The sequence below is a fragment of the Notechis scutatus genome, chromosome 10, assembly GCF_049901735.1.
Source record: "Notechis scutatus isolate UNSWTSFEM ecotype Mainland chromosome 10, rNotScu1.2, whole genome shotgun sequence".
Taxonomy (NCBI): domain Eukaryota; kingdom Metazoa; phylum Chordata; class Lepidosauria; order Squamata; family Elapidae; genus Notechis; species Notechis scutatus.
The window spans coordinates 1,077,685-1,101,048 of NC_142018.1; the positions used below are offsets into that span (position 1 = coordinate 1,077,685).

The 23,364-nt window shown below is 38.3% G+C and overlaps 1 protein-coding gene across 2 annotated transcripts in view; it reads right to left on the reverse strand.

Annotated features, from left to right (window-relative positions):
* Positions 1–23,364, reverse strand: part of TRPC5 (transient receptor potential cation channel subfamily C member 5) — a 307,824-nt gene that overhangs the window by 10,096 nt on the left and 274,364 nt on the right. For both annotated transcript variants that reach the window (XM_087971942.1, XM_026678562.2), the window contains exon 8: positions 4,858–5,061. In XM_087971942.1, the coding sequence (XP_087828068.1) occupies positions 4,858–5,061 (204 nt within the window). The remainder of the gene's footprint in view (positions 1–4,857; positions 5,062–23,364) is intronic.

Consider the following 23,364-nt stretch of genomic DNA (forward strand, 5'->3'; position numbering starts at 1 on the left):
GTGAATTCCATAGGCTATGTCAGTGGTTCTCAATCTTTTCTTCACCACAGCCCCCTTTTAAATACCATTTGTGACCACAGACTATGGCTATGGACCCCAAGACTTAATTCAAGATTTAAATCATAACATTTTTTTCAAGTGTTCATGGATGCCCTGTGAAGACATGGTGCCCCCCCCCACGAGGTATGGGACCACAGACTGTGAACCACTGGGCTACATATTATGTGCATTACTAGCGAGGAGACTATCAAAAGAAAGACAGGACTGATGTCCTTCACACCTACTCCTTGACCACCATGCATTAAATAATTGCAGTAATATCACACTCATCCAGAAACATTCTTTTTTTTTCCCAGAAAGATATTACAAAAGCAAATTTCATCAAACTGAAGAGGTTGGAAGAAAACACAAAATTGTCCAGGACGGCCCTAGATCTCCTGACTCTGCATGCCACACGATGAAGCAGAGGAAAGGAGTCCAGCTGCTGAGCTGGCAGGACCAAAGTAGTTGTGCATGCTTTTTCAGTGGCTTTACAAGCTTATGAAAATAAGTGATCAATTACAAAATCTTCTAAATCAGACCCTTAGATCAACTGGCAGGAGGTAGTAAGGGAGCAAAGTAATGAATTAAATGAACTGCTTGGGTGTAGTACATTTCAAATGCCTTTGATTGTCTGTGTATGGGATGTATCTTGATAATGAAAAGCCACCCATTTAGGCAGACCTCAGCATCACTTTGCTGTCCCATAAAATTAAGGTACTGGACTCCTTTGATGGGATTGCTTCAATCAGTGCCAGTTGATTAAGCTTCTCTGATGCTTTGCTAGACTACTGGGCATAGTGCCAAGCATCAGGTTACTTAAGTGGGAATTGAGGATATTAGAATACCAAGTCTTACAGGTCCTTCACAACAGTGCTTTGTCATGGAGAGTCCCAAACAGTTTGAGAGAGGATTTTAATGGTAAAAACTGGCAACTATTTATGCCAATTCATCTGACCTATTGGCAGATTCTTTAGCAAGGATAAATTATTTATTTGATATTATTTGGCAAGGAGAAGAAGAAGAAAGATGGACATCTAGGATCAGAGAAGGATGCTAAGCTTCTCATTTCAATTCATTAGACTCATCAGTTAGAAGGGGTTGGAGAAGGACTGGGGTGACACGATAGCAGTCTTCCAATATTTGAGGGTCTATCATAAAAAAAGACAGGGACAACCTATTCTGCAAAGCACCTGAAAGTAGGACAAGAATCAATGGATGGAAACTTATCAAGGAGAGATCCAACCTGGAATTAATAAGAAAAATCCTGACAATGAGAAAAATAAACAAGTGGAACAATTTGCCTCCAGAAATTGTGAGTGCTCCATCACTGGAACTTTTAAAGAAGAAATTGGATAGTCATTTGTCCACAATGATATTGTCAGCTTTGGAATCCTTATTCATTGCTACCACATAGCTTGAGAAAGTGGGAGGGGGGTGATTTCTGCAGGCATTGAGGCATGCAGAAGAGAGACAAGATTTAGGAGCCCGGCCCAAAGGATCAGACTCGAGGGGGAGTTGGAAGAAAAGGACCGGAAGAAAAGCTCACCGAACAAATCTCTTCCTCAAGCCCTCTACATACTGCAAGGGAGGTAGATTGGAGGTGTGGAGCCCCAATGGCATCATATGCCTCCCAAGACGGCAACCAGGGGATTACATCCCGAAGCCAATCGTTGGCAGGAATCTCAGAACAGCTTCACCAACTAAAAGTGGAAAGTTATGTCTCAAAGCCACAAACTCTCCAGGCAAGCTGGATCATAACGCAGCCCACTTTTACCTTCCCCAATTTAAGAAGGGAAGGAGAATTCAGTCTGGTATCAGTTGGACATGGCCAAGCCCGGTAGGATCGAATTTCAAAGGAGAGACGGGAGACGCAGACTAAAATGGATATGGTACGAACTCCAAGTCCTCCCCACCCCACAACCAGAAAGGAAATTGCCCCTGCAGAAAGTATCCCTCCAGGGTGGGGATTTTATCCTGGCCAAGGGCGGGTCCAGTGCCAGTGGATGCCAGCGCTGGCAACGCCCTGGCCACAAAGAGAATCAGCGATCCCTTCCCAACAAAGGGATCTGCACAGGCAGCAGGCGGCAGATGCTCCCCCTTTCCCCATGCAGGGAATAAGGCAAAAACCGGCCTCTTCATGGCAGGCCCCTAATCAACTTGGAGCAACCCTGCAGAGGCCCTTTTTCCAGAGAGCCCCAACCCAGCCAGGCCTCAGAATACCCTCCCAAAGTAGGTACATGCCTCGTCAAGCTCCATTCATTCCAGCTCAGCCTGCGGTTGCCAGGGCGATACCACCTCCCCACCCACCCCCAGACCAGACCAGATGCTGTTCAAGGCGACTTTTGATGGACGGCATGAACATTTCGCTTATTTCCTCACTCAAATCTGGTCTCACGTAGACCAATTTGGAGGCTAATATGCAACAGAGTGCGATCTGGTCACTGCAATAACAGATGGAATGAATGAGGGGGATGCTTCTGACTAGGTGGCCCAACTGCACTACGAACAGGCCCCAGAGCTACAGGATGTCAATGTGTTTATTGATTTGTTGAGATTCAGATTTGAAAATCCAGACAGAGTGGCGGAAAATGAGGACAAATTAATGGAAATGAAACAGGGCAAGCAACCCTTATCAGACTTTTTATGGGACTTTAGAAGGGTTGCAAGCCACCTCATGAACTCGCCTGAAAGAATAATCTTGCACTATTTTAAAAACGCCATTGACCAAGATGTAAAAAAGGCCTGCAACATTAGAGGCATACCCGAAATGCTACAAGTGTGATATGCGACCACTCTCAAATTAGACCACGACATCAATCAACAAAAAAGACCCCAACCTGAAGGCCCTCCTAGGAGAGCTGTGGCCAGATGACCACTGACCAGATCTGTTGAAACTGCTCCCACCTGACTCACCAGAATGATAAAGTGTTATCATTGTGGCCAGGATGGCCATAGAGCAGCCTACTGTTTGGCCCCTGCACCTGTTCCACAAGCTCCACAGCCAAGGTCTAATACAGCCACCAGGGGTCGAAAAATTCTACGGAAGCCTCCAGACACTAGCCGCTTTGCTAGACACGCTGTAGAAGGTCCTCTCCACATAGAAGGAAGCAACGTACTTCCAATCCAAGACACCCTCCCCAGAGAAACCAATGAAGAAGACAACTCTATGGTTAGTGCACCCATCACACCTTTTACTGTCAAAATGAAGTTAGTGGTGCCTGACACAGGGGAGGCAGGGGAATTAGAAGCTGTAACAGAACTGGGTACTCTAGATGCCTTATTTGCCTCCCCATCGTTGAACAATTGGGTATAAAACCAAAAACACTAAAACACCCAATCAGTTTTGAGCAAGTGGATGGGTAATCACTGCAAATTCATACGTTTTATAGCGGCTCCAAGGATGTCAGAATCTCTCATATTGGGACTTGCTTGGCTAGATAAATGGGCCCCTACCATCAAGTGGGAGAATGGATACCAAAAAATTATAATTGGGGTGGGCCAATTGCCCCCTCTTCCCCCCACTAAGAAACTACCACTCAACATGGATACAAAAACTGAAGCAACAGCCACCGCCTTGGACCTTCTTCCAGCTACTCCCCAAGTCCCCAAACAATACCAGAGACTTGGCTGAGACATTCAGTGAAGAGGAATGCAATGTTTTACCTCCCCATAGAGCCACTGATTGTGCCATAGAGCTAGAACCCAGGGCAAAACTGCCAAAACCAAAGATGTATTCCATGACACCAGCTGAAATGACTGAATTGAGGAAATACATCGATAACAATTTGGACAGAGGTTTTATTGAACCTGCCAAATCTAGGTCGGCCGCCTCAGTGCTGTTCAAAGAAAAGAAAGATGGCGGGTTGAGATTATGTGTTGATTTTAGGGCATGAACGCCATGTGTGTCAAAAACATGAACCCTCTCCCCCTCATGAAGGACTTATTAAACCACCTGTCAAAAGGCAAGGTCTTCACCAAGCTAGATCTGAGAGAAGCTTACTACCGAGTCTGCATAAAAGAGGGAGACGAATGGAAAACTGCCTTCAACTGCCTTTTGGGTAGTTTCCAATTCCGAGTCATGCCTTTTGGACTCCAGGGCCCCCCCACAGTATTTATGCAACTCATCAATGAAGTGTTACATCCGCACCTGTACCAGGGGGTCCTCGTCTACCTGAGTGACATCCTTATATTCAGCAAAACCATCGAGGAACATGTCAAATTGGTCAGACAAGTGCTGAAAAAACTTTTAGCTGCCAAGTTATATGTAAAACTGTCAAAATACGAATTCCACAAGGAGTTGTTGGATTACATAGGCTACCGAATATCCAACCAGGGAATTGAGATGGACCCTGGAAAAGTGAAAGCCATGCTAGACTGGCAACCCCCGAAAACATGAAAGCAACTTCAAAGTTTTTTGTGTTTTGACAATTTCTATAAGCAATTCATTCCTTCTTTTGCCGAGGTCACCTTCCCTTTGACAGAGTTATTAAAACCAGGGCCTTCTCCCACAAAACCGAAGCCCAGTCAACCCCTTGCTTGGACAATGGACTTTCAGAAAGATTTTGAAACCTTAAAACACCTCTTTGCATCTGAGCCCATTCTCCATCACCCAGACCTGACCAGACCTTTCATAGTCCATGCTAGTGATGTGACTGTCATGGCCATTCTTCTCCAAAATGACTCTCAGAACCAGCTAATGCCTTGATCCAACTAAGATGGCAGACTAAAGATTCACCCTGACTGCCAAAATCAGTAAAGGGAGGGCTAAACTACGAACCTTCCCTTAATTAATGAAAGTGTTCCATTGTTCCTCACCGTGAAAGTCTTCAGGTTCTCATGCTTATGTTCATTCTCTGGATCCCCAGGTGGGCAAAGTTGCTTGTGGACCCACTTGCAAAGGTACCAGCATGACTTGGGGCTAGGGATAATATTAAAAGGAGGTGGTAGTGTGCCTCCTTCATCAAAGTAACTCATCCAGAGCTTTGTGCGTGCAAACTTCCATTCTATATCTGCATGGTCCTGGATAGGAAGAGATGGGAAAGAGAAGAACAAGAGATAAGTCATTTTTGGCTAACACCATTTGCCATGAAGAACATCTGTATCCTACAAACAATTTTAGATCATAGAGGCCGTATTAAGGGGAAAGTAGCAGTAGTAATAGTGCTTAGACTTATATACGGGTAGTCCTCAAATTACAACCATAATTGAGCCCAAAATTTATGTTGCTTAGTGAAACATTTTTTAAGTGAGTCTTGCCCTCTTTTATGACTTTTCTTGCCACATTTGTTTAGTGAACCATTGCAGTTGTTAAATTAGTAATATGGTTGTTAAGTGAATCTGTTAAGTGAACCAATACTTGAATACAGCTCATCAGTCTGGAACCCACATCACGTATCTGATATTAGCACAGTTGACAAAGTCCAGAAATATTTCACACGAAGAGTTCTCCACTCCTCTACTCATTGTAGAATACCTTATGCCACCAGACTTGAAATTCTAGACCTAGAAAACCTTGAATTACGCTGTCTTCGGTTTGATCTAAGTATGGTATATAAAATCATACATTGCAATGACTTACCTGTCAATGAATACTTCAGCTTCAACCATAATAACACAAGAGCACACAATAGATACAAACTCAAGGTTAACCGCACCAAACTTGATTGCAGGAAATACGACTTCAGCAACAGAGTGGTCAATGTCTGGAATACTCTACCTGACTCTCTGGTTTCTTCCCCAAACCCCAAAAACTTTAACCTTAGACTGTCTACTATTGACCTCATCCCTTTCCTAAGAGGTATGGAGGGGGCCTGCATAAACGCACCAACATGCCTACCGTCCCTGTCCTATTGTTTCTTTTATTTTTCTTATATGTACCCATTTAATGTATTCATAACTATGTATATACTTATACCTATTATCTTGTAAGCGATTGACAAATCAAAATAAATAAATAAAAAATAAATAAATAAATTGACTTTGGAGATACTACAGTGGACATAAGTGTGAAAAATGGCCATAAGTCATTTTTTCCAATGCCGTTGTAACTTTGAATGGTCACTAAGTGAAATGTACTGATTCATAGTGCTTTACAAGCCCTCTCTAAGTGGTTTACAGAGTCAGCATATTGCCCCCAACAATCTGACTCCTCGTTTTACTGATGTCAGAAGGATGGAAGGCTGAGTCAATCTTGAGCCGGTTGGAATCGAACTCCTGGCAGTGAGCAGAATTAGCCTGCAATATTGCATTCTGACCACTGCGCCACCACAGCTCTTAAGTAGGTATAATGGTTTGATAGTGTTGAGGTAATTCCCCGTTAGGAAAATGAGCGCATACAGGGAGACGTATTTGAGAGTAGTGTTTGAATAATACACATACAGAACACAGATACACTGTACAGTAAATGTAGGTTTTTACTTCCAGAAAGGTTTAAGCAAAGTTCAGAATAGGCAGTCCAAAGTCATTCAGTTAAATCAGTCAGTTTTTTCAATCCAGGGATAATCCAAATATCAAAGTCCAGTGTCAAAAAACAGTTCAGTTACAGACTTACATTAAATCCAGTAATATCAGTCAATTAGGAAAAATGGGGGAACAGCAATACTTTCCAACGGAAGGAAACAGAAATACACTCTCTTCTGAGACTCAGACTAAAACAAACCAGGTTTCTGGCTCCATCTTATAGCCGTTTGAGAAACCACACCTAATTACAGTTTTGCATTTCTTAAAGATACAGTTTTAAAATGTTTATCCTGGTTTATATATTTCTAACCCAAATACCTGTTAGGTGACTTATATTCCTAACAGATAGATAGAAAACTGTTTACTGTTTCTGGAACAGAGGTAAGCATACATATCCCTACCAAGATTTCTGAATTTTTAGTACCATTCAGGTGGATTACAAAGTATAGTATGACATTACTTCACACTAAGGGATGATCCTCAACTAAAGATGGGCTTGAATTTAGATCTCTCCATTTCTAGTCAGGGATTTTAATTGCTGTGTTGCCCTGACCCTTTAATTTCCCCTCATTTCTCAGAGCCTCTGTTTCAGTTCACACCGTCTTAAGAATCCCACTACCCTGAACAGTATAGGAAGATCTTCACAGGGTTTTTGAAGCTATCCATTCTCTCCTGTCACAGCAGACAGAACAGCTGGAGCCCCACTCCATTCACAGCTAGAGCCATTACTCAGGTGCTGTTTGATCCTCAAGGCCATGGGATTCTCTGCCTGATAGAACAGAATTTCTATCTGTATCTATCTGAGTTTCTATCTATCTATTTCTATCTGGATAAAGAAAGCCAACTCTAAAGAAAAGGATACTAAGGATTTTCTATGTTCACAATTTTCCAATTGTCTGGCAGATGCTGCAGCTATTCTGAAGAATTCTGAAGACTCTTTCTCAGCCCAACCTACCTCACAGGGCTGTTATTTTGGAGGAAATAGGAGACAGAGAAATATTTATAATTATACATTATATATACAATTAGTCCTCGAATTACAACGGTTAATTTAGTGACTGTTCAAAATTACAGCAGCACTGGGACTTCCGGTTTGCCAGGCTTTGGCGGCAGCAGGGATTCGCAATTCCGCGCAGTTCCTGCTGCGCTCGCTGCCTTGGTGCCTCCGATCCAGACGGATTTAGAGGATATAGCTGCCCCGTAGAGGCAGCTGAAGATAGGGGGGATCCGGACAGGGATTTGGGGGTGTCACAGACCCCCTCTCCAGTTGGCTAAACCCCCTTTTCCCAAGGCGGTGGAGTGGCGGTCAGCAATGGCCGCCACAAAGAAGCCTGCAGCTGGACAAGATTGTGCAGGAGGAGGAAAGTGAAAGTTTTTCTTTGGCTGAACCGGGATAACGAGGAACCTTTAAAAACCTGGAAATTTGACTTTTTGACTGCTACATTGTTTCCCAGAAAGATTGCAAGCGGCAGAAGAAAGTTTTGAAAGGGAAAGTTATTTTTTCTCACTCTCCTTCCCTACGGAAATAGGTGATGGAAATCTGGAAAACCTGCTTGGACATAGAAGGTAAATAAACCTAAAAATTAAAGCCAAGGGGATAAAAGATTTTGGAACATTGGAATTTAAAATTAAATTTTACTGCTATAAGTGGGAAGGAAGAGGTAAAAAACTTATTCTAAGATTTCATTGAAGAAGACTGCTTGGAGTTTATAAGACTTAGAAATAAGTGGCAATAAGGCTTCCAAAAAATCATTTTGAAATTGTAATTGAACTTTACCCCAGGAAGAGAAATTAAACGAAAAAGAAGAAGAAGAAAGTGTTAATGAAACAGTTTGTTCTGATTTGGACTGCTTTGTGACTTTGTGACTTTGTGATCTTTGGGCAACTATTTTTTGAAAGACTAAAAACTTTTGGGTTGCTTTTAAAAAATAGAAAATGGCACTATCTGTGGAAGAACTACAAATGGAATATCAAAAGTTACAAGAAGAGGAGCAAGAAGGCAAGGGCTCTTCTGGATCTATTTTTCACTTTTTGGAAATGGCAATTTTTACTTACCAAGAAATACAACAACAAAAGGACTGGGATGAAGAAGAAGAAGCCATCTTTAATGGACAAAAAGTCATAGTTGAGGAAAAGAAAAAAGGGGGAGTGAAAATGGAGAACTCAGAACTTAAAAAAGCAACCAAGAAAGGGAAAAATAAGATGAAAAATCGATACAATGTCAGAAAGCAACAGAAAAGAGAAACACAACACAGAGAGAAGATTAAGAGAGTGGAATTTGAGAGATGGGGGGGGCAAAAAGATTAGAATTGATAAGAAAGGAAGGGGAAAAGGAAAGAGAAGTCATAAAGGTTTAAAACAAGATGCTAAAAAACAGATTTTTTTCAGAGATAAAGGGTAAAAGTTATTTTAAAAAATATATGATTTTGCAAAAGTACATAAGATTGCATGGTAGATACTAGTATTTGAAATTGAGTTAGAAAATTGAACTATTATATGAGTTAATAATGCATTAAAGGGAATGTATAAAATGTTTAAGAGTTAACAATAGAGTTTAATATTCTATGGAATATTGTTTTTATTATATTATAAACTCAATTCCTTTTCTATTTTTGTTTTACTATTCTAAAATGTAGTATTATGTACTAAGCAAAATCAGTGTGGAAAGTATGTATTATTTCAAGTGTTAAATTTAGGGGAAAGATAGAAAGTTGTCATGCTTCAACCAGTGATTACAGGAGAAATATTGTACTAGAAAGAAAAGATAAATAGATGATTGAAAGAGAACGGACAAAGGATACAAGTATAGTTATTTAAATTGAGATGAAATAAATATAATAGAATTAAGAGAGTGAATAGAGGAGAGAAAATATATAGAAAATACAGAATGCTAAATAAGATATGAAATAGTATATTAAGTGAGCATGAATTTGATTTATGTCTGTACAAAAAGAGGTAACCCGGGGTAAGCCGCTTTCCAAAAAGAAGTTTTATGTATTTATGTTTTGTGTTTTGTCTATGTCTGAATTACTGTATATACTCGAGTATAAGCCTAGTTTTTCAGCCCATTTTTTGTGCTGAAAAAATCCCCCTCGGCTTATACTCGAGTCAGATTCCCCTCTGAAAAAATATGGTGTGGAGTCGCGGCCTCCGGCGGCAGCGACTCCCAACAGCCAAGCCGGGAAGGGAAAGGCAAAAAGCGCTTTGCCTTTCCCTTCCCCGAGGCGGCGGGACTGGGGCCGCGCCGGCGGTAGTGACTCCTGACTCAGGGGGCCTCCGAGGAAGGGGAAGAGAGTGACTCCTGCCTCCCGCTGTCATCATCATCTTCTTCTTTTGGGTTAGTGAATCAATTAAACCTTTCATGATAGTGAGATCGTTTCCCAAATTAATTATTTTTATTTTTGAAATTTACCAGTAGCTGCTGCATTTCCCACCCTCGGCTTATACTCGAGTCAATAAGTTTTCCCAGTTTTTTGTGTAAAATTAGGTGCCTCGGCTTATATTCGGGTCGACTTATACTCGAGTATATACGGTAATCAAATTTAAGAAGAATGTAAGAAGAACATTGGAAAAGAATAATGAAATTGTAAATAAGACAGATGGATATAAAGAATATATAAAGAATATATAAGGAGCGAGACCGCGTGGTAGACCTAAGCAATGCTGGATGGACACGATCAAGGCCGATCTAGAGATCGCGAAGGCAGACCCGACATACGTGGCAGACAGAGAGGCGTGGAAGCAGTACTCAAGGACATTAGCGGACCTTGCCAGAGCGCGAGACAAACGCTGAAGAAAAAGAAGAAGAAGAAGAAGAAGAAGAAGAAGAAGGATATAAAGAATATATATAATCTAAGGCAAAAGAAATAAGTTGAATAGATAAGATAAATATATATATTAAATTGTGTTTGTATGGAAATGTGATAATTTGGAATTATTCTGTCTTTAAATAAGATGTTTTATTGGTTTTTTTGGAAAAGATGCCTTATGTTATTACATTCTACATTTAGTTTGTTTATGTATTGTTTCTTAAAAATTAATAAAATTTGTTTTTAAAAAAAATTACAGCAGCACTGAAAAAAGTGATTTGTGATAGTTTTTCACACTTACAACTGTTGTAGTGTCCCCATGGTGACATGATCAAAATTCAGATGCTTGGCAACTGGTTCAAAATATTTATAATGGTTGCAGTGTCCTGGGGTCATGTGATCACCTTTTGTGACCTTTTAACAAGCAAAGTCAATGGGGAATCCAGTTTCACTTAACAACTATGTGACTAACTTAACAAATACAATGATTTACTTAACAATTATGGCAAGAAAAGTCGTAAAATGGGGCAAAACTCTCTTAACCAATGTTTCACTTAGCAGCATAAATTTTGGGCTCAATTATGGTTGTAACTCGAGAACTACCTGTATAATATTTCTGTATCACCCTTATGACATTCCCCGATCAAATCCACATATGTAGATAAAAGACCATGTTACAAGGGATTTTTGAGTTGTGACTGCACATGAAATCTGTTGTTTTAATATAAGGATCCTGATAGCTTGTTCATCTAATGCGTAGTCCAAGAATGCACTCCTTAGAGGAAAAAATAAAGTTGAAAATACTTGGAATCATAAAAATAAAAATGGCTGCTGAGGCTTTGCTATTTTGACAGTCTGGATACTATGCATTAGCTAATTAAAGCCTATATTCCTTTGTGCTCAGCAAATTCTGAGGTTATGCATGAAACAGCTTTCATCTCTTAAACCCCATGAAAGACAGAATGACAAGTAAAATATGGGGTATTTCAAAATTTTCTGAAGTGAAGAAAGCAAGGTTTCTATTTGGTTTTAATCTTCTTTTTAAAAAAATGCCCGTTTATGCAAAGACACTCTTCACTTTCATTTGTGGAAATCCAGTTCAGTTGCAGCCTTGCTGAAAAAGTAGAAAAAGAAAGCTGAGAACTCTGGGTGATCCATACTTTGTAGAGTGTCATTTTCCAGAAACAACTGTTAAATAGGGGAAACAATTAACAATTGTTAAATAGGGGAACATTCTGGAATATTCCATGTAGAACCTGAATGTGAATTAATCCAGACATTCTTCAAGTTAAAATGGAATGAACATATGAGATCCAGGAGATGTTCTCCAAACAACTAAGAAAAGAATAGAAATTTCTTCCTTTTCCAGTTGCAACCATCAAGAGTCTTTTCAGATGCATAGGCTAGCACGAGCACCAGCACTTAGACTTATATACACTTCACAGTACTTTACAGTCCTCTTTAAGTGGTTTACAGAGTCAGCCTCTTGCCCCCAACATTCTAGGTCCTAATTTTACTGACTTCAGAAGGATAGAAGGCTGATTCAACCTTGAGCCGGTCAGGATCAAACTGCTGGCAGTGAGCTGAATAAGCCTGCAGTACTGCATTCTAACCTCTATGTCACCACAATCTTCCAAAAGAACCAAAGGGATGGTAAGAAGCAATGATGTTACCAAACCCTGAGCTGGCCTTCATCCTTAATTCAGACCCGACAAGCAAAATTTATGTTAGCCCTGGCTGCTGAATCAAGTACAGGTAGTCCTTGACTTACAAAAGTTCATTTAATGACCGTTCATAGTTACAACAGCACTGAAAGAAGTAACATGGCTCTTCTATTTTTGGGGAGAAGGCAAAAAGAGAGATAGATATACAGTAAATAGTCCAATTTCGATAGTACATTTTTGTTCCTCCTTATGCCATTTAATCATTCCATATGGAAAGATGGCAGCTAATTTGTTTTATTGAATGTTCTTGTCTTCAGAAATGAAGTTGCTGGCCAAATTTGGCAAGTCCCATTAATTCTTCAGGCCCTAAATTATTACATTGCTGATAAGCTTCATTAGTAATAGTAGATGTAGATTATGTCAGTTATAAATTATTTTTAGCTTTACTTTTAGCAGTTGGCTACCTTCCCAGGCAAGTATTTTTAATGATGCATGTCCAGTTTGGTGTAGAAATAGGTGGGGGAGGAGTAAAAAGAAAAAAAGGGTTACAGAAAATGTGCATCTTATTCTGTGTAGTTAATTCAGCAGACAGGCTAACATAAATCTTGCTTGTTGGGTCTGAATTAAGGATGAAGGCCAGCGATTGCTTTGGCTCCTTTGCAAGCCTGTGTATCTGAAAAGACTCTTGATGGTTGCAACTGAAAAAGGGAGACATTTCTATTCTTTCCTTAATTGTTGGAGAGCATCATCTGGTCTCATATTTAAATTCCATTTTAACTTGAATGACGTCTGGATTAATTCTCATTCAGGTCCGGCATGGAATATTCCAGAATGTTCCTTTATTTAATACATAAATACTGGATAATGCTGGCGTACTCCACACCCCCAAATAGCTTCCATAACGTGGGTTCCATAAGAAAGCCAGTTTAATGTAGTGGTGAAGGCACCAGGCTAGAAACCAGGAAACCGCAAGTTTAAGTCCCATCTTTGCCAAGAAAACCATCTGAGTGACTTTGGGTCAGTCATTCTATCTTAACCCATGCCACCATGCAGGGTTTTGTGAGGAAAATAGGAGGAAGAAGGAGTTTTAGAAATGCTCACCACCTTAATCTATTTACGAAGAAAAATAATAATAGTGACATATAAATTAAACACATGAATAAATTATCGCTTCCTGACTGGTTTTGATATATTACTGCTTAATTCCCTGATATGTTAATGCTATATGCTAATGCTACCATCTCTCCTTTGACATTCTTTTTAAAAAAATATCTTTTGTATCTTCTATATGTTACACACTCACAGAGCATTTACCGGTATATTATATAAGGTTGTGGTAAACCCATCACATTTTTACATTCTTCTTCATGAACGTGGCCCATTCTCCTATGTTGGTCTATGATTATAACAGATGCCTTTGACTTGATTAATTCTACTAATCTGTAGAGGCTCAGGAGCATGTTCATAAAAATGCCAGTTTTTTTAAAGCAGTGTTTAATCATAGTGAGGGGGGGCAAAATCAAAGCCACATGAGAGCTGAAGTTCCCAGATCCATTAAGCACATCTGGAAAGTTGCTTTGGGCTCCACCAGATGAATGGAGCCCAAAGTCATGATCAGGGGTGTCTAACCTTGACAACTTTAAGACTTGTGAATTCAGCTCCTAGAATGGCTGGCTGATGAATTCCTGGAGATGAAGTCCACAAGTCTTAAAGTTGCCAAGGTTGGACATCCCTGACTTAGATATTTGAGAAAAACAGCAAGGATTTGCTGCTTGTCCCTATAGTCAGAATCACTAAGTAAACCAGAGAGCAAATCAACTTCACAAGATGGCCAAAGTTACTTTTATTGAGAGTAGCTTTAATTACAAAATCTTGCAAGTCTGACTGAGGTGAACCTTCTCTCCTTAGCTGAATGAATCAGGACAATGTTTGACCAAGTCATTTCTGAATATGATGTTGTTCTCAGTTCATTAAGAAACATTTCAGCCCCTGAAATTCTTGCATACTTCCATTGAGGCCATCTTCTCCACTCCTTATGCTATTCATTTGCTAGCCATCTAGACTCAGTCAATACCCACAACTCAGTAGAAGGAAACAAGATGTGTGGAGTGAGGCAATGTCTCTTCTCTCTCCCCCAAGGAACCAGTGGGACAAGTCCACCCACTGTTGACTAGCCCTTGGCAAAAAAGTAGCATTTGGTCCTTCCTTCTGGCATCCCTTGCTCTCATTTTTCAACTTTTGGGTGAAGAAGCAGACAGCAGCAGAAGGATCAATTAGGAAGAATAAGGAAGGATGCTGGGCAAAGAGGACCACTGGAAGAAATGCTCCTGAACATTCCATCCATGAAGATTTGAAGGTTTTCTTTACATTTTCTTGTGAATTACTTTATCCACACTTTCTGAGGATATACAAATAGTCCCCAGCTTACAACCATTCATTTAGTGACTCATTGAGGTTACAATGGCACTTACAACTGGACCTCACATTTACAACTGCCAGAGCACCCCCAAAGTCACATAGTTCAAATTCTGGTGCTTGGCAATAAGCATGTATTTGTAATAGTTGCAGCATCCTGAGGACACGTGATCATCATTGTGACCTTCCCAGTCAGTTTATGACAAGCAAGGTCAATGGAGAAGCTGGATTCCTTTAACAACTGCATGATTCACTTAACAACTGCAGCAATTCACCTAACAACCATGGTGAAACTCGATATGATTTACTGAATGCTCACTTACCTTGCTTAGCAGGAGAAATTCTGGTGTCAATTGTGTTTGCAAGTAGAGGAACTGAACTACATCTACCCTTTTTCTGAAGTTTGTTATGCTATACCTCCTAGAATGCATATGGGTCAATATAAAAGAAAAATGTCTTACGGAGGAAAAGAGATTACTACATTAAAGCAAATCCCGAAAAGAGTACATGAACAGCGGAGAGAATATCATTTCTTAGCAGCCCGACTCAACAAGAATAACATACTATTTAGATGGATAACACCAGAGGGAATGTTGGTAACGTGGCAAGGGGAAAAAATCAAGATAGATACTTTAGAGAAAGCGCAAGACTTCCACAACCAACTGGTAGGCACAGAAGAAACAGGCAGTAGTAGAGAAGAACAAGAATCAGCTAGCCAAGAAGATCAACAATTGGAAAGGAAAGAAAAAGAACAGGAAGGAGAGAGAAGAAGAGAAGAAAAAGAACCCCAGGAAGAAAGAAGAGCAAGAACAAGAGCACACACAGAGGCAAGGAACAATAGGAACTAGCGAGTGGCAGCAAAGAAGAGGAATGGAAAGTAATTTGAAAATACTATCTGTAAACATAAACGGACTTAATTCTTCAATTAAATGAAACCAAACTTTTAAGAAACTGGCAAAACAAAAAATGGACATAGTGTGCCTACAAGAGGTACACATTAGAACACAATATGAAAAATACTTACAATATAAAAAATTAGGAAAACTGTATGTGGCCCTCGCAGAAGAAAAAAAAAAGGAATCACAGTTTATGAAAGAGAAGGAATAAAAGCAGAGGTATTATATGCAGACTTAGTAGGTAGAACATTAATGTTAGAAGTGTCTTGGGAACAGAGGAAATTATTATTAATCGTACTATATGCACCCAACAATCAACAAGAAAATTACTATAAACACATTCATGAACAAAAAAATAGAATTAGGTAAAGAAAATATTTGTATGATAGACTAACGCAGTCATGGATACGAAAAGGGATTATCACAGTACTCATAAAAAGAAAAAGAAAAAGAACACCCTTCCCAAAACATTCTTTAATATGGCAGAAGAGCAAAATTTAACAGACATTTGGAGAGCACATAACCCAAAAGAAAAGTGGTTCACCTTTTATTCTATTCCCCACAAATTGTGGTTGAGAATCGACATGGCCTGGACAAGCAAAACTTTAGTGAATGAGATAGAATCAGTAGAAATAGCACCAAATGTGTGAGCAAATCACAACCCAATAATAATAACATGGAAAGGTCAACAAAAACAAAGAGGGAGATGGACGTTGAACCCACAAATTCTGAGAGAAAATGAATACTTAGAAAAAGTTAAAAAGGAAATGGAAATATTCTTTGAAATAAATACAAAAGAAGATACATCCTTACAGAATTTGTGGGACACAACGAAAGCCTATCTGTTCTGTCTCCCCTTCCCTTTCCCCCCAAAAGTAAGGGATTATACACACACACAAACACAGACAGGCAAGCTGGCTCAAACTTCGCAGAGCTAATTCTCTGGAACTGATAATATTCTTGGCATTCCACTACATCCTGCCTGCCAAGTCTGAGCTGGCAGCAATTATAAATTAAAGTCTTACTCACAGAGATAATGGTTCTTTTACTTCATAAAAATCACAAGGTAGTCCACAAAACAATCGTTCACGAAGAAAGGTAAACTTTGTCCCGTACAGTTTAAGGAGAAAGCACACCTACTTTTATCCCCCGTGGGGTGTGGCTCAGTGACTCATCTCACTCTCTGACCCTCCCATGCCTCCTACGTTGCTGCTCACGTTTCTCCCTACGACGCTGCTTGGGGTCGAGCCAATACTCCTCTTCACTCCCTGTCAGGGGCTGCTCTGACATGCCTTCCTCCTGATTCATCTCAGGCTGTTCCTCTCGGTTGTCTGATGGAACCTGAGGCATTACCAGGGAGGAAGGTCCTGGGGAGGAAGGCATTCCCAGTTCCTCCCCCTCATCTTCCAGGTCCTCTTCCTCTGACAGCATAGCTCGGGAATCGGGGCCACAACACCTATCTAAGAGGATTAACAATAGCATATAATGCTAAAAGGAAAAAAGAGAAAGAGAAAGAAAACAATGAACTACAGAAGGAGAGTAGAATCTTGGAAATACATGCACAAGTAACATCGGGAAATGATCAGCTCATAGGCAAATATAGATTAGCTAAGCACAGATTGAATGTACTAGAACAGGAAAAAAACTTAAGGGCTTTGAAATTGGCAAAACAGAATTATTTTGAAAATGCTAACAAGCTGGGAAGGTGGCTTATCTATAGATTAAGGAAGGAAAAAGGAAAAAAGATGGATTCAGCAATTACAAGATAAGGAGGGAAAAGTACAAAACAATACAGGAAAAAAAGAAAAGAAATAGCATTGGAATTTTTTTAGGGAACTTTATAGGCAAGAAGAAATTAGGAATGAGAAAATAAAACATTATTTAGAGGAAGAAAATATCCCAGCCTTAACAGAAGAAGAAAGTAAAAGGTTGAATGGAGAGATTACCAAAGAGGAATTGAGAGAGGCAATTCAAAAACAAAAAAATAATAAAAACCCCGGAACGGATGGCTCACCAGGAGAAGTATACAAAAATCTAGGAGAATTATTTGACCCAATACTCTTAGAAATTTATAACGATGTATTAGCAGAGGCAAGGCTACCAATGTCGTGGAGAGAAGTGTACATTACACTAATACCAAAGGAGGGTGCAGATGCCACACAGATTAAGAATTACAGACCAATCTCTTTACTGAATACTGATTATAAAATATTTATGAGTATAATGGCTGAAAGAATGAAAAAAATAATGAGTAATAAGATACACCCTGACCAAAATGGTTTCCTACCATCAAGACAAATAAAAAACAACACAAGGACTGTAATAGATGTATTGGAGTATTATGAGGCTCACCCAGAAAAACAAATTGCATTAATTTTTTAGATGCCCAAAAAGCGTTTGATAAAGTAAATTGGCAATTCATTATTCACCAGGCAAAGAAGATGAAATTGCTCTTTATCATGACATTAGAAATTTTGCTAAGAAGAATTAGATCAAATCAGGAAATAAAAAGATTAAAAATTAAACAAGAAGAATACAAGGTTCAAGCCTTTGCAGACGACCTTGTATTCTTTGTAGAAGAACCAATAGAATTGGGACCAAACTTAATTAGAGAGATAGAGAAATATGGGAAAGTGCTGGTCTAACAATTAATAAAGACAAAACTAAAATAACAAAAAATTTAACTGATAGTAAAAAAAAGAAATTAGTGGAAACAATGGGATTACAAATTGTTAAAAAAAATTAAGTATTTAGAAATTTGGCTCACAGCAAGATGTTCAACAATCAAAGAGGATAATTATATAAGGTTAATACAAGAAATAAAACGAGATCTAGAAAAATGGGGGAAGATACAGTTATCGATGTTAGGGAAAGTTGTGATTATTAAAATTAATATTCTACCAAGATTCTTATTTCTCTTTCAAATGATTCCTGTAAAATTAGATAATTTTTTTAGTGAATTGAATAAAATGACTACAAAATTTGTGTGGGCAGGAAAAAGAGCGAGGATTAAGTTGAGTGCATTACAAGATAATAGATGTAGAGGTGGATTTGGACTCCCTGCCTGGGAAATATATTACAAAGCAGCAGCTTTAATGTGGGTTAAAGATTGGGTTAATTTGTGGAATAAAAGAATATTAATTTTAGAAGGACATGAACTGCAGGCGGGGTGGCATGTCTTCATGTGGAACAGGAAATAAGACTTAAACTCTCTTTAATAGACATGTGATTCATAATTCACTGATGAGAATATGGCGTGAAATTAAACACAAACATTACATGAAAATTCCTGGGTGGGTTTCCATCATGGAGGCAATGATACACCCCAATGCATTAGAAATTGGAAATAGGATTAAATATTATGATGTTTTGGACTCTAAAGGAATATTGAAAACAAACCAAGAATTTAGGGACCAGGGGGTGAAGATAGATTGGTGGCCATACTTACAACTTAAATCAAGGTATAAAAAAGATATCCAAGAATATGGAATAGATATAAAACTGAATCAATTGGATAAACTCTTACAGGGAACAGATGAAAAAGCAATTTCAAAAATGTATAATTGTTTACTAGAATTTGAATTGGCAGAGGAAATAGTTAAGGGCCCAATGATAGCATGGGCAAGGAACGTAGGACACAACATTAATTTGGAAGATGGGAACGAATTTGGAAGCAAAATTATAAATTAACAAAATCAGTGGTCTATAAAGAGAACCAATGTAAAATGTGCTATCAGTGGTATCTGGCACTTCTAGACTGGCCAATATGTATCCAAATTTAAGCCCACTTTGTTGGAAATGTAAAAAAACAAGGAGTACCTTCTTCCACGCTTGGTGGCTGTGCCCAAAGAGTAAAAAATATTGGGAAAAAATACGAACATGGATACGAGAAATAATAAATATTCAATTAGAATTTAAGGTTGAGATCTTTTTGTTGGGAATAATAAAAGGTGAATTCACAAAAGAAACAAAATACTTAATTTTACATATAATTACTGAAGCAAGGATAGCATTAGCACAATGTTGGAAGGGTGATCAAATGCCAACGGATACTCTGATAATTCAGAAGATCTACAACTGTGTGGAAATGGAGAAACTCACTCAAAAGTTAAAGGATAAGGAAGACTCAAAATATTTTACAGATTTGGAAAACTGGTATAATTGGATAAAAGATAGAAACCAGCGAGTGAATAGATAGGGAAGGGAAAATATATAGAGGTTATAATAGGAGTATTAACCAGATAGAGGAGATAAGTATTAGAAAATAGTCTGATAGGAATACACCATTTAAGCAATTAGAAATGTATATGTACATGTTTTATGTTTATTGCTTATGTTCTTTCATCTTGGTTTTGTTTTTAATTAAATGTTTTGTAATGTGTAAATACTTTTTAATGTTTAATAATTTTTTTTTCAAAAAAAGAATGACATGGCCATAGGTGTATACTATAGGCCACCCAATCAAGCAGATTGATTTTTGCTAACCAACTAACAAATATATATAGGAAACACACTACAATAGTAATGGGGGACTTCAATTACCCTGACATCAATTGGAAGACTAATTCTGCACCAAGTGAGAAATCAAATAAGTTCCTAACCAACCTAGCTGACAATGTTGTTGTCCAAAAGGTAGAGGAGGAAACTAGAGGGACAGACATACTGGACTTAATTCTTACAAACAGAGAAGAAGTGATGAAGGGAGTTGAAACTGCAGGAACATTAGGCGAGAGTGACTATGTCATATTAGAATTCAACATAATGCAAACACAAGAGCTGATTTTAATAAACTCAGAAAGAACTTAGAAAAGATTCCTTGAATGAAAATCCTAAAGGGGAAAACAACTCAAGAATCTTGGGAAACTCTGAAAAATATGGTCATAAAAGCCCAGTCCAGAACAATACAGCTGAAAAAGAAAAACAAGAAATCCAAGTAGAAACTAGCATGGCTGCACAAAGATCTCTCTGACAAATTGAAAGACAAAAAGGACAAGTACAAAAAATGGAAAGAGGGACACATAACTAAAGCAGAATATCAGCAGATAGCCAGAATCTGCAAAGACAATGTCAGGAAAGCAAAGAAATACGGCACTTCCGGTTTAAAGGGCTTCGGCAGCAGGCAGGAATCCGCGATCATGCACAGTTTCTGCCTGGGCTCGCCGCTGGAGTGCCCCTAGCCAGCTGGCTTCGGGGCTAAGCCACCCCGTAGAGGTGGTGAAGAGGGGGGAGATTGCCAGCAGGGTCGAGGAGAGCCGCATCTCTCCTCCTCAGCTGGCCAAACTCCCTTTCCTGAAGGCGGTAGGAGCGGTGATCAGAAATGGCCACCTCAAAGAAGAATTCAACCGGAAAAGAATGTGCACGAGGAAGATAAGAAGTGAAAGTTTTGGCTGACCGGGTTAAATTGTAAAAGCAACAACCAAGGTACCCTGGAATTTAAACTTACAAAAAATAACATCGCCCCCAAAGAAGAGTCAGAAGCAGTGAAGGAAAGTGAAAAGGGAAAGGTTTGGTTTTTTTTTTCCTTCTCTCTCCTTCCCTATACTGACAACTAAGATACTTAAATAAGAAATCGGAAAAATCCGCTTTGGCATCAATAGGCAATTAAGCTGGAAATATAATTAAATGCCAAAGGGACAATAAAGATTTCTGGACAGTAAAAAAATTTTTTTCTATAAGCAGGAAGGGAGAGGAAAAGAATAAGGGCAGGATCTAGAGGGAGGAGACTGCCTGGACTTCAAAAGAATCTAAAGTAAAATCTCAATAAGACTTCTAAAAGATACATTTTAACTGGAACTTTGCAACTAAATAGTAACCCCAGGAAGAGAAAGTGAAAAAAAGAAGAAAGTGTAAAAAGAAACAGCTTGCGTGTATTTGGATTGCTTGGTGACTTTTGGATTTTTGGTTATTATATTTGAATGACTAAAAACAATTGGGTGGTTGTTTAAATTTTTTTACAATGGCATCACTTCTGGATGAATTGAAAATGGAACTTAAAAAATATAAAGAAGATGCACAAGAAGGGAAGGACTATTTTGGCTTCGTTTTTCAATTTTTAGAAATGGAGATCTGTAACTACGAGGAACAACAAGAAAAGACTGCGCAACAAGAAGATTGGGACAAAGAAGAAGCCATCTTTAATGAACAAGTAACTCTATGTGGGGAAGAAAGGGGAAAGGGGGGAAAGAAAATGGAGAATTTAAGACTTAAAAAAACAGCCAAAAAAGGGAAAAATAATTTGATAAGTGGATATAATGTTGGAAAGCAACAGAAAAGGGAAATACAGAAGAGAGAAATGGAGGTGGAGAGACAGGGGGGTAAAAAGGGGAGAGAGAAGAAGAGAGGGAAGATGGAAAGGAAGAGAAGTTACAAAGGTTTGGAGCAAGATGTAAAGAAACAGGACCTATTTAGAGATAATGGGTGAAAATCTAACTGAAAAAGGGATTCTGTGAAGGTACATAAGATTGTATTGTTATATTTGTAATAGAAATAATGTTAGAAAATTGGAAACAACATATGATTAAAAAGAGGGATAAAATAGTTAGTGTAATTTAGTGAAATGTTTGTGAATAAAATAAATGAAATAAAATAAATGAGAAAATTGAATTAGGAAGGAATGGGAACATTTTAATTAGTCAATGTTTTATAAAATATAAGTGAAGGGAGGGGGGGAATTAACTACGGAAAGTTTATAATTGTTCCCATAGAAGTATGATATCTATTTGAAAAGTAATGTGCAAAATGTTAAGATTTAAATGAATATTAATATTAATGATAGAATTGAATTGGAATGGATTGTTGTTTTAATTATATTATACATTTATAATCTTATCTTTTTTCAAGAATACAGTGTGTAGTTTTAGAATGTACCAAGCAGAATCCGAATGGAAGTTATGTATTATATTAAGTGTTATAATTTTAGGGGAAAGATATAAAGGCGTCATACTCCAATCAGTGATTACAGGAGAAATTTTGTTTAATGAGAAAAGATAGTAGACAGTTGAAACAGGACAGACAAAGAATATAAGTACAATGATTTGAATTGAGATGAAATAAATAAAATAAAATTAAGAAAGTTAAAAGAGGGGAGAAGCTATATAGAAAATGTAGAATAGTAATAAGATATGGAATGGAATATAAAAATGAGCATGAACTTGAATTTGTGTCCGTACGAAGAGATGTAACCCGGGATTATGCTGCTTTCAAAAAAGATGTTTTATGTTTTTATGTTTTATGTTTTGTTTGTTTATGTTTGTTTTTAAAAACCAATAAAATTTACAAAAAAAAAAAAAAAAAGGAAAGCAAAGAAGTACAAAGACTTGCAACAAAAGTCAAAGATAATTTTAAAAAAGTTTATTCCAACATATAAATAACAAGAAAAAAGTCAAGGAAACAGTTTGTCCACTAAAGACAGCAAGGAAGTAACAGGCAACAGAGAGAAAGCAGAGCTGCTTAACTCATTCTTTGCATCGATCTTCATGCAAAAAGACACTATAGGCCAACTTACAAAAAAAAAAAAAAAAACTAGACTAAAAATAAAAGCTAAAATAAGCAAAAAAAAAAAAGTAAGAGAACACTTGTCTGATCTTGATGAATACAAATCATGGGGACCTGACAGAATCCCAGAGTTCTAAAGGAGCTGGCAGATGTCATCTCAGAACCACTGTACCACATCTTTGAAAAATCCTGGAGCACCAGGGAACTACCAGAGGACTGGAAAAGAGCTGATGTGGTTCCCATCTTCAAAAAAGGGGGCAAAAGCAGACTTAGGAAACTACAGACCAATCACCCTAACATCAATACCTGGGAAGATATTGGAAAAGATAATAAAAAAACAGATCTGCCAACATCTAGAAATGAGTAAAGTAATAAGTAGCAGTCAGCATGGGTTTGTTAAAAACAGATAATTCCAAATCAATCTTATTTCATTCTTCAACATAGTGACTATATCAGTAACCAGCAAAATACTGTACATATAATATACTTAGACATTCAACAAGGCATTCAAAGTAGACCACAACCTACTTCTTGGTAAGCTAGAAAAAAGTGGGAAAGATAGCATCACCATCAGATGGATTTGTA